The sequence below is a fragment of the Salmo salar genome, chromosome ssa16 (genome assembly GCF_905237065.1).
Source record: "Salmo salar chromosome ssa16, Ssal_v3.1, whole genome shotgun sequence".
Lineage (NCBI taxonomy): Eukaryota > Metazoa > Chordata > Actinopteri > Salmoniformes > Salmonidae > Salmo > Salmo salar.
The window spans coordinates 85667873-85678695 of NC_059457.1; the positions used below are offsets into that span (position 1 = coordinate 85667873).

Genomic DNA, 10823 nt, shown 5'->3' on the forward strand with positions numbered 1-10823 from the left:
GTGTGTGTGGAAGAAACAAGGTTCAATTGGAGGTCAAAGAGCAAATGCTCTCAGGTTACCTTTGGCAATAAAAATATACATAAATGTATAAAAACATTTAATTGTCACATCTTACATTCGGAACAAACTAACATTCGTAAAAGCTAGGTTGAGCAGTGCATTGGTGAACATTGAAATGAAAACAATGCATAAACAGTGTACCCTTCAAAATGGCCATAGCATTCACGGTGAAGTCCATACAGAACACATTTAATTCCACTATGGTTCGTCAGGAGAATCAGGCAGCGTCTCAGGTCGATCCTGTTCATATTCCTCTTCAGGCACACTGGGTAGAGAGGGATACTCCTGCTTGAGGAAGATACTATGGAGGTCTGGGGAGAGTGTGTTGTCCGTGGCCCCAGGAGTCTGAGCGATGTCCACATCCCCAGGGCTAGGAGAGGGGACAATAGGTGGACAGGGATCCTCAGCCTCCTTTTTGACCTGGGTCTGTATGTCTGAAGTGACTGCATTGGCATTATCAAGAGACTCAGACAACATGAGACTAAGTATGGCATTTACCCTAGCAGTCTCCTGGGCAGTGTTGTCTACATCCACAGTCTTCTGGGTAGTGTTGTCTACATCATGAGGAGTCTGTGTACTGCTGTCTACGTCAAGGTTTGGAGAGGGTTTCTCCTCCCCCTCGTCCAAAGACTCCTTCCCTGACTCTGCAGATGAACTCTGACCCCCAGGCGACTGGCTCTTTTTGTCCCTCTTGGGTTTCCTCCTCTTGCTCTTCTTCTTTTTGCTTTTTTTGGAGTGTTTGTGGCGTGATGGCGCTGTGGCGCTGCTGTCGTCGGCTGGCTGCTTGTCTTTTTGGGATGTTTTCCCGGGGCTCCTGCTCCCCTGTCTCTTCCTCTTAGAGGACTCTCCGGGGCTCCTGCTCCCCTGTCTCTTCCTCTTAGAGGACTCTCCGGGGCTCCTGCTCCCCTGTCTCTTCCTCTTAGAGGACTCTCCGGGGCTCCTGCTCCCCTGTCTCTTCCTCTTAGAGGACTCTCCGGGGCTCCTGCTCTGTCCTCTAGAGGACTCTCCGGCTCCTGCTCCCCTGTCTCTTTCTCTTAGAGGACTCTCCGGGGCTCCTGCTCCCCTGTCTCTTCCTCTTAGAGGACTCTCCGGGGCTCCTGCTCCCCTGTCTCTTCCTCTTAGAGGACTCTCCGGGGCTCCTGCTCCCCTGTCTCTTCCTTTTGGAGGACTCTCCGGGGCTGGCTGATCTGGATCTCCCCCTACTAGCCTCTGTGGGTGAACCCTTCCACCCCTCTCTCTTGCTCCCACCTCGGTCTCTGCTCCCATCCCGCCTGTCTCTGCCTCTGTCCCCATCTCTGTCCCTCCCATCTCTGCTCCTGTCTCTCCTATCTCTGTCCCTACTCCTCGACCTGGGTCTTGTACTGGTACGACTGGTCCAGGACCTGTCACTCTGAACACTAGCTCTCCTTTGGGCTATTCTGCTTTCCCTGCTCCTACTCCTCCTGCTCCTCTCCCCCCGTCGGCTCTGTGACCTCTCGGTCCAGGAGGAGCGGTTACTCCTCTCAGAGAACCGGCCCCCAGCGAAAGACCCTGTACCCCCTCCTCCCCGGTCGGGGGACATGTGCAGGTCCCTGTCCGCCTCCCAGAACTCATTTCCAGGGTTCCGGTACACGTGCAGGAAGTTGCAGTGCTTTCCTTTCGGACACTTCTGTCGGTCAAACAAACCTGTGGAGGATCACGGCAATCAAACAAATACTAGGGACTTAATAATATACACAACTTATGACTAGCATAATTCTGTAAAAATCAGTGTAGGTAGATGTATTGTGGTTCTCAGTTGTACTTTTGTGTTCCATTCACTCACCACATATAGCAGTCTTCCATCTGGTGACAGGAGAGAACTCACACTGGAGCTGTTTACCAGCGTACCATCTTCCATTGAACATCATGAAGGCCTCTCTGCACTGCTCCTCTCTAAAGACAGACAGCAAAGAGAAAATAGACCGTAAAGATACACTACTTGATTACTAAAAGTTGAGAAACACCATTGTTTCTTCACCTACAAAACTTATCAGACCATTTTCATAAGTTGCTTAGTTTACTTACGTGTCAAACTGGACATAAACATTTCCTCTCAAATGTGGCTCAAAGTTGCAGCTGCCCTGAAGACAGAGACAAAACGAGAGAGAAGTTCGATTCATTGCCCCTCAGAGTGGATAGGTCTCATTTCCATTGAATCACTCCTTCCAGTCCAGCAAGACAAACATCACATTCACCTTAAACTGCACCACCTTGCCAGCAGTCCTGAACTCAGGAAGTACATCCTCATAGAAATCCACAAACTGCTGTTGCACCTCCTCCTCGCTGTGCTCCAAACAGGCGTCTGTATCGTAGTCGTCCCGTGACCTCTGGTCCATCCCGAAAGTCGCAAACATCCCCCGGATCATCAGAGTAGGGCTGGCCGGGGGGTGGACATGCTTACGAGAGCACCTGACCAATCAGGTAAGCAGAAGAGTTCATTAGTTGAACGCTAATATAAAGAGGATATGGTATACAAATGACTGTGTGCTTATGCAGTATTCTGAAAGATGAGCCTCATTTGAGGAAAATTAACAAGAATGCACTTCCCAGGACTCCCTGGAAAATGGTGGTGGACTATCCTAGCTAAAAATAATAATAATATTAAAAACAAAAAATAAAATACAAATAAAAAATGTATTATAATTATAAAAATACAATAAAAAATGAAATGTGTTCCTATTTAGAACCATTACCAACCTGTCGCCAAAGCGGCAGGCTCCAGTTTTGAGGAAGAAGGGGCAGTTAGCCCGGTCTTGCTCCGTACCAAAATCTGGAGCCTCAGGGTTTCTCCAGGGACCCCCATTCTCCAGCTACACTCAAAACAGGAAGTAGAATAGGTTAGTTTCTTTAATAATTGCAAACTCATCCTTGTGTAACACCTAACTGGTTTACAGAAAATGTTCCATCAAAGATGGTCAAGACTGTTTTCCAAACATAAACTGGGTATGCAATATGCATTTGGTTTGTTTTTTCATACCTGACTCTCAGCCTGGTCCAACATTTTCTGTACAGCTTCCTATAAATGGTGCAAACATAGGATGGGCTGGTGAAAACCTGCAGTGGCATATCTGGATATCTGTTACTGCAAGTCAAGAATCTCTTACCAGTGGTTGAAAGCGAGCCACAAAATATGTCTTTGTACAAAGACACTAGACATAAGAACTGCAAAGGTGTGTGTGTGTATTTTGTCCCTGAGCAGTATGAGAATAACCAGATGACATGAGGAAACAAATCCAGAGATAAAAGATACATCCTTGTCCCATGGCAGCACAGACCTGTAGGAGTGTCCCTCTTTGTGTGCATCTTAGTTAAGGTCTTTGCGTGTATCACAGTTAAGGAAAAACACATGGATACAAGTGGATGTCTGAGGCAAAACACTTCTTTCACACACAAAAGACACATTACTGTGTAATATTTCTTAAGTTAAAACCATTGTGACCAAAATACAAAAGGAAGAGGATATGTAGCTCTTCCATTGTGCGTTTATCCTCCTGGCGCACGTTTCACCTCTCTGTCTCTCTTCTCCTGTTGCTTCTGCTCCTTCTCCTCTTCCTCTCTCCTCTGCTGGGCCTCCCATTCCTGCTTTATCCTCGCCTGCAGACATGGAAAGCGGTTACAGACATTATTTCAGTGAAGCATGGGGGGGGGGCACCCTATTCCCTTTATAGTGCACTTCTTTTGGCCTGAGTTCTGGTTAAACTTAGGGAATAGAGTGCCATTTTACATTGTGAGTTCTGTACCTCTTCTTCCTCCTGTCTCTTCCTTGCAGCGTCTTCCCTCTTCCACTGGAGTCTGAATTCCTGCTGGGCCAGCTTCTCCCTCTCCAGCCACTCCTGGTCTAGTCGCCGTCTGAATCAAATCAAATTTTATTTGTCACATGCGCCGAATACAACAGGTGTAGACCTTACCGTGAAATGCTTACTTACAAGACCTTAACCAACAATGCAGTTCAAAAAAAGTTACAAATATTTATTTGATTAAAAAAAATATCTAACACAATACATTTACATAACGAGGCGATATACAGGGGGTACCAGTACCGAGTGAATGTGTAGGGGTACAGGTTAGTCGAGCTAATTTGTAAAGTGACTATGCATGGATAATAAACAGTGAGTAGCAGCAGTGTAAAAACGAAGGGGGGGGGCATTTGATTCATTGTTTAGCAGTCTTATGGCTTGGGGGTAGAAGCTGTTAATTAAGGAGCCTTTTGGTCCTAGACTTGTCGCTCCAGTATAGCTTGCCGTGTGGTAGCAGAGAGAACAGTCTATGACTTGGGTGACTGGAGTCTGACAATTTTTTTTGAATACAGCACACATGAAACAATATTACAGACCGTGAAAAAAAAATGGCCATTGCTTATCAACTTATAACTGCAGAAATATTTGCTACCTTTCTTCCTCAGCCTTCCTTTCCTCTTCATCATCATCATCATCTTGTTCTGGTGGAGAATCATCTCCATTTTCTAAGTGTTTAGGGAGATGAATTAGAGCTTGTCAGTGGATGGTTAGACATTCAGAATACATAGTCCCCGTCGGGAATTATGCTGATAAACAACTGGCTAGTAGTAGAGAGAATATCATGTAGGATTTTCAAATAAAACCACTGTGACATACCACCAGATTCTCTGATTTGGGCTTTGGCAAGGGCTTGGCGTTTTCGTTTTCTTCTTTCTTTCTTCTTCAAAGATGCCCTGCGTTTTTGACTGTGGGGAAATATAACAAGGCATGGGTTGTCTAAGTTACTATCTATTCAGTGTTTGTCAACACAGTCACTGCGAGCTTGCTAACGTTAGTTATCTAGTTGACTACCGTATCTAGCTAGCTTACAGCACTACGGTGTGATTCTTTGGCACCACCATGCATATCAATTAAGTTTACATGACATAACAACATCAGATTAACGCCAATTATCTTAACATACCCCAATGACGGTGCGGACACCGCAGAAAGAATTGATGCTGCCATTTTGCAGAAAACTCACTCAATTCGTCAGGGGTCAAAGTTGAAAATTTCCCTCTTCGTTTGAAATGTTTGTCAAAATCGTTTCAAACGAATATGACTTGCACCGTATGAATCGTTCCGCTGTACTGTCGCCATAAACGTTTACATTTGTCTTCGAAAATGTTCAGCGAACGCATTAATTTTTAGATCGTTCGATGATAAATAACTTCCTGGTCATGTCTGCGCACGCGTCGTTACTACGTGTTGGTGAGGACGCATGCGCTGTGCTCGCCATCCTCGGATGCGCGCATAAAAGAAAGAGGGATTTTGAGTGGTCAACAAATTCCGCTGTGTTTTGGCCTTTTGCGAATAATATAGAATAACTACCTAGTTACCTTGCTTTCGGGCAAACCCACGGGTGACCTACAATTGCGGGAGCACCCAAAACCCAAACATGGCGGATAAAGAAGGTGAAGATTTGATGGGCTCGGTTCATTTCATGCATGCTTTGTGTGCGCGGCTGGATGCATAGCCAAATGAAAAGTGCGGTCTGTTAGCTAGTTATGCTAACCAACACAGGCTGCATACTTTCGGCCTGGGTTTACTATCTGTGCTCCATAAATTGAGAATTTAGATAAACTATTAGTTAGCTATGTTGCTAAATAAATGGTTAGCTATCTAGTTCAACATTGACAGCATGCCCGCTTGTTTGTGTAACATGCAAATGAGGGACAACTGGCCCGAGGGTACAGGAATGCAGTAAATCCCAACGTTACGCTAGCCTTGGTAGTAACTGCGGTAAGTCCATTGCAGTTTTATGTAAGTGTTGCTTCTTTCACTGTTCTAGTGTACGACGATGCAGTTGAGGAGCGGGTGATCAATGAAGAATATAAAATCTGGAAGAAGAATACTCCTTTCCTCTATGACCTGGTGATGACCCACGCGCTGGAGTGGCCCAGTCTCACTGTGCAGTGGCTACCTGACGTCAACAGGTACTGTAGCCAATGCTACGTCACCATTTCTGTTCTTCTTGCTGCTCTCAACATATAAACTGTGTACTGACCTACCTAATATACTGAACATCGTGTTCTCTCTACCAACCTGTCCTTCCTTGTCAGCCATTCTAGTTCAGTCTAGAAAAGCATGTTATTTTGCCATGTGGTGTCTGCTTCTGAAATAGCAGTGCCCTTCTTTTGACTATAGGTCTCTTGTCAAAAGTAGTAGTGCACTCTAGGGAATAGTGTGCCATTTCAGACACACACACACACACAGTGCCAGTATTTAATGTGCCTGTCTCCCTGTGCAGGCCGGATGGAAAGGACTACGCGGTTCACAGACTGGTACTGGGAACTCACACGTCAGATGAGCAGAATCACCTGGTGATCGCCAGCGTACAGGTCCCCAACGATGACGCCCAGTTTGATGCTTCCCACTACGACAGCGAAAAAGGAGCAGGTATGTTGGTCGTAGTCTGGTCTCTTCTCTCTCCAAAAAAAAATTATCTACATTTGAGGATGGTCTCCCGGACACAGATTAAGCCTAGTCCTGGATTTAAAAAATCATTTTAATAGACATTTTCCATTGGGTGTTTTTTGTGTCTGGGAATCTGGCCTTATATGCATATTATAAGTCAAGATGTTACCGGCACAGTGAACATTTTATCTCTTGAGAAAATATGCTGAACATGCAGTTTTTCTTCCTCAGAATTTGGAGGTTTTGGATCAGTGAGTGGAAAGATAGAGATTGAGATCAAGATAAACCACGAGGGTGAAGTGAACCGGGCCAGGTACATGCCTCAGAACCCCTGCATCATTGCTACCAAGACCCCCACCTCAGACGTACTGGTCTTTGACTACACCAAGCACCCTTCCAAACCAGGTAAGACAATATAATACACATCTGGTAAATATATAACTGCTCTTAAAAACAAATCAAAATGCTATTGGAAGTGACTCAGATGTTTGAGTCTGCACTTTTGGAACGGTTCCATCCGACCAGGAAAAAATAAATCGGGTTCCTGAAAGTAGTAACTTGATATGTATTTGACCTTTTTCTGGTCTTATAACATTTTTCTACTATCTTGTCTCTCCCTCTCATAGACCCCAGTGGTGAGTGCAGCCCAGACCTGCGCCTGCGGGGCCACCAGAAGGAGGGCTACGGCCTGTCCTGGAACCCGAACCTCAGTGGCAACCTGCTCAGTGCTTCTGATGACCACGTAAGTGTCTCTCTCTACACTCCGTAAGCGCACCATTTTCCCCTGTGCATTTTAATCATTTCAAGCTACATTGTGGCTTTCACTGAAAATGAAAGCGTTTTTGCATTGTTATTAAGCAAACTCATTAGATCTAGACAAATGCTATATGAACTACTATATATTGTTAATAAGAAGTGCACTGAAATGTTTAATCTCCAGACGATCTGCCTGTGGGACATTGGTGCTGGTCCTAAGGAGGGGAAGATAGTGGATGCTAAGACAATCTTCACCGGTCACACTGCAGTGGTGGAGGACGTGTCCTGGCACCTGCTCCATGAATCACTGTTTGGCTCTGTGGCCGACGACCAGAAACTGATGATGTAAGTGAGCCTTCTCTTTTAAGCATTTTTTTTTTGGCTCTCAATGTATTTTCACACAAAATGTGATACTTTCAAGCTGTAACTAATCATTACATCCAGTGTCTTTATGTACCGTGTGTAGCCTTGACCTTTCCACACAAGATCTCTCAAAGGAAAAGTTACTTCAATTAAACTGGATGGATCTGATTCTCTTAACTGTCTGTCCCTTAATTCAGTTTTTATTTATAAGGAACTCAGAATGGCTTTAAACTTACTCTTGAAAGTTGTAATACTAAAATGTGCAATTTTGTAATCAGTCTTCATCATTGCATACCTTAGAGCTATTTATAACTTGTCAGAAAGGTCCAGATCAACTAGCCCATGTCAGCTAATGCTTTTTAAAGATTTTTTTAAGCCCATAGATATTGTAATTTGTCAGTCATTTCACATGACTACACATGGCAAAATGTATAGAATTGCAAAACAAGTAGCTTTAAAACAGCAAAAATGTTAATTGCACCCCATGACTAAATAAGCTTTAAACCTGAAATTCTCTCCACCAACAAGAGGGGTATGAACAGTTGGTGTCATGAACAGTCCTTGTGCCAATAGATATAGACGTGGCGCGGGATGTTCCCCAATGCTGGAAGGGAGGGGGTGGCGAGTGGGAAAAAGTTTGGGAACCCCTGTCATTAACCTTTGACATCTCTCTGTCTCAGCTGGGACACACGGTCCAACAACACGTCCAAGCCCAGCCATGCAGTGGATGCCCACACTGCAGAGGTCAACTGTCTGTCCTTCAACCCCTACAGCGAGTTCATCCTAGCCACTGGCTCTGCAGACAAGGTCTGTACCTTTTTTTGTGTTTATCAAAAAAATACATCAAATCAGTCCGTCCACTGTCTCACATCAAGTGCTTGAGTGTCGTGCACAATGGTGGGAACAAAGTGCTCAGGTCACAATATCACATGACCAAGAAGTGTGTTTCATACTGGACAGTAGTCCAAGAATGTTTTAATTGATTTACCGTTGCTTAAATGTTTTCTTTCTCCTTTTGTAACTCAGACTGTTGCTCTCTGGGATCTGCGTAACCTCAAACTGAAGCTCCACTCTTTCGAGTCGCACAAGGATGAAATCTTCCAGGTAATACTCCATAAATAGTAAACAATCTCAATCCCTCTGAATCAATAGCGTTGGGAGTCTGGATAAGTTACCAGGCTTTGTTGGTGTCCCATTCAACTTTTTTAAATGTAACCAGGGTAGTCTCATTGATTTACATCTTTTTCAAGTGTTGGTGTCCCTTGTAGACGTTGTGCTGAGCTGGAGTTTATTGCACTGACAGTGCTTTACTGACTTCTTTGGCAGGTGCAATGGTCCCCTCACAACGAAACCATTCTGGCTTCCAGCGGCACAGATAGAAGGCTAAACGTATGGGATCTCAGGTAAAGACCGACGAATGCAGATCATCTTAACTGGACTAGCCTTTTTGGTTAGTTTGCTCAGCTGAATTGCGAATTGCCGGGGGGGGTTCCTCAACACTGTAGTCTGATAGGATGATAATGTTGTAGTTGAAATGGTTTTGTCTTGTTGGTCCCCAGTAAAATCGGAGAGGAACAGTCTGCTGAAGATGCAGAGGACGGACCTCCAGAACTCCTGGTGAGGGATAGACGCATCATCCACAATTATGGCCTTTATCTCCTTAGTAGGGTTGCAAAAATCTGTCAACTTTCCCGAAAATTACCTGGATTTCCAGCCTATTCTTTCAGAATTCCAGGAATCTTCCAGCTGGGATTTCTGGGAAACCCGGGACATTTTTGGGAAAGTTGAGCTTTGCAACCCTACCCCTAAGCTTTTAAATAAACAGCAATAGGAGAGTAGCCAATGGGACAGGTGGCCTGTAGGGAGGTCATATTTTGGCATATTACTCATCCTGCGGATTTGTTTTATCTTGTCAGTTCATCCATGGAGGACACACAGCGAAGATTTCTGATTTCACATGGAACCCCAACGAGCCATGGGTCATCTGCTCCGTCTCCGAGGATAACATCATGCAGGTTTGGCAAATGGTGCGTATGCTGTCGAGAAAAAGTACCACGTTTGCTTCAGCACTTTCACTAAACTTAACCCTGGTGGTTTTATAACTTTTGTCTACCTTTTTTTGTTGAAAGCTAATTCAATAAGTCTGTTGATCCCATTAATCAGTTAGTAATTGTAAATCCTTTAACTGTGAACTGATGTAACAATTTCCTTCTAGGCTGAGAACATCTATAATGATGAGGAGCCTGACACCCCTGCTTCAGAGCTGGAGGGTCAAGGGTCGTAACTGCCTACTCCACCTTACCCCAGCCCAACTCCCCAGCTGGTGCATCTCTCTCCTCTTGTACAGTATTTCACATTGTAGCCTCCATCTCTACCTGACAGACATTCTGTTTCCCATGTAGAAGCTTTCTTCTGGACTTGGTTTGATATTGATCAAGCAGCCCTTACAGGTACAAAGGGCTGGTTTCCTGAACAGATTAAGCGTAGTCCTGAACTTAAAACATGTTCAATGGATGTGCTTCTTGGTCCAAGACTAGGCACTCTTTGTCCAGGAAACTGGCCCAAAGTGTATAGAAGTTGTTTATAAAAGGATAATCTGAGTGACATGCCACTGAACCATGCAGGTGGACAGTCTTCAACAAATGCACTTGGTAAAGCAGGGGTTCTTTTCCACCTGTCTAAATAAGGATTTCCTTTGTTTCTGCTTTGACTGAGGCAAGTGACTAAATCATTTTGAACCTTGGATTTTTGTTTTGTGCATAAATTGCAATAAAGTACTTTTGTAACTTTTAAATTAAGTGTGTTAATTTGTTTTCTATAATCGCCTAAAATGTCAACCCATTTACGGTGTATATTTGCCTGACCAACTGAATTATTCCACTGTGCTGTTCACTACATACGTCAGTCTGAGACGCCGTCAAAGTTGGCGATTAGATCATCCAAGTCGATGACTTTTTAAAACGCCACTTTACTGTATTCTGGTTCCAGGAACCAATGGGTTGGACCAATGAGAACGGTTAGAATGTGTCTGCATTACTCTGAGCCACTCATTGTGGAGAAAAACTCATGTTTGGCCAGAGCAAGGAGGAGTCTGGGAAACCACGCAAGGTTGTGTGTGTGTGTGTATACTGCCTAGAAATTAAGTTAAACACTTCACAATACAGAACAATTTAAACATAGCAAACTAGGCAATTTAAAATGACAACCAAG

At 44.4% G+C, this 10823-nt stretch overlaps 2 protein-coding genes across 8 annotated transcripts; one reads left to right on the forward strand and one right to left on the reverse strand.

Moving 5' to 3' along the window:
* Positions 1 to 84: 84 nt before the first annotated feature.
* Positions 85 to 5291, reverse strand: LOC106596824 (U2 small nuclear ribonucleoprotein auxiliary factor 35 kDa subunit-related protein 2). 6 transcript variants are annotated; one of them, XM_045698331.1, is made up of 13 exons: positions 5062 to 5291; positions 4695 to 4783; positions 4471 to 4543; positions 3822 to 3930; positions 3545 to 3675; positions 3357 to 3404; positions 3059 to 3097; positions 2779 to 2891; positions 2277 to 2490; positions 2107 to 2162; positions 1865 to 1974; positions 1074 to 1725; positions 85 to 1042 (listed from the first exon to the last, which is right to left on the reverse strand). In XM_045698331.1, exons 7-13 carry the CDS (start codon positions 3080 to 3082, stop codon positions 259 to 261), a joined length of 1953 nt encoding a protein of 650 aa, XP_045554287.1. In that variant the 5' UTR covers positions 3083 to 3097; positions 3357 to 3404; positions 3545 to 3675; positions 3822 to 3930; positions 4471 to 4543; positions 4695 to 4783; positions 5062 to 5291; the 3' UTR covers positions 85 to 258. The 6 variants fall into 6 exon arrangements, with proteins under 6 accessions (XP_045554287.1, XP_045554286.1, XP_045554284.1 ...); XM_045698330.1 differs by having other exon boundaries at positions 3059 to 3157; positions 3332 to 3404; XM_045698328.1 differs by lacking the exon at positions 3357 to 3404 and having other exon boundaries at positions 1074 to 1175; positions 1218 to 1725; positions 3589 to 3675; positions 5002 to 5291.
* LOC106574901 (histone-binding protein RBBP7) lies at positions 5292 to 10407 on the forward strand. 2 transcript variants are annotated; one of them, XM_014151032.2, is made up of 12 exons: positions 5292 to 5491; positions 5869 to 6013; positions 6328 to 6476; positions 6726 to 6899; positions 7121 to 7236; positions 7435 to 7595; positions 8294 to 8420; positions 8640 to 8717; positions 8937 to 9016; positions 9173 to 9230; positions 9530 to 9640; positions 9829 to 10407. In XM_014151032.2, exons 1-12 carry the CDS (start codon positions 5476 to 5478, stop codon positions 9895 to 9897), a joined length of 1284 nt encoding a protein of 427 aa, XP_014006507.1. In that variant the 5' UTR covers positions 5292 to 5475; the 3' UTR covers positions 9898 to 10407. The 2 variants fall into 2 exon arrangements, with proteins under 2 accessions (XP_014006507.1, XP_014006508.1); XM_014151033.2 differs by having other exon boundaries at positions 5293 to 5491; positions 8940 to 9016.
* Positions 10408 to 10823: the final 416 nt, after the last annotated feature.

Bases quoted from the DNA above. Each gene is read 5' to 3' on its own strand.
- LOC106596824 (XM_045698326.1), bottom strand. From the start codon at position 5,045: ATGGCAGCATCAATTCTTTCTGCGGTGTCCGCACCGTCATTGGG. The intron at 3,931-4,470 runs GTAGCAAATATT...GATTTGATTCAG, and splicing joins AGGAAGGCTGAGGAAGAAAG to ACGGCGACTAGACCAGGAGT. The intron at 3,098-3,588 runs GTGAAACGTGCG...CACCATTTATAG, and splicing joins AGGAGAAGAGAGACAGAGAG to GAAGCTGTACAGAAAATGTT.
- LOC106574901 (XM_014151032.2), top strand. The intron at 6,900-7,120 runs GTAAGACAATAT...TCCCTCTCATAG, and splicing joins CAAGCACCCTTCCAAACCAG to ACCCCAGTGGTGAGTGCAGC. The intron at 9,231-9,529 runs GTGAGGGATAGA...TTATCTTGTCAG, and splicing joins ACGGACCTCCAGAACTCCTG to TTCATCCATGGAGGACACAC.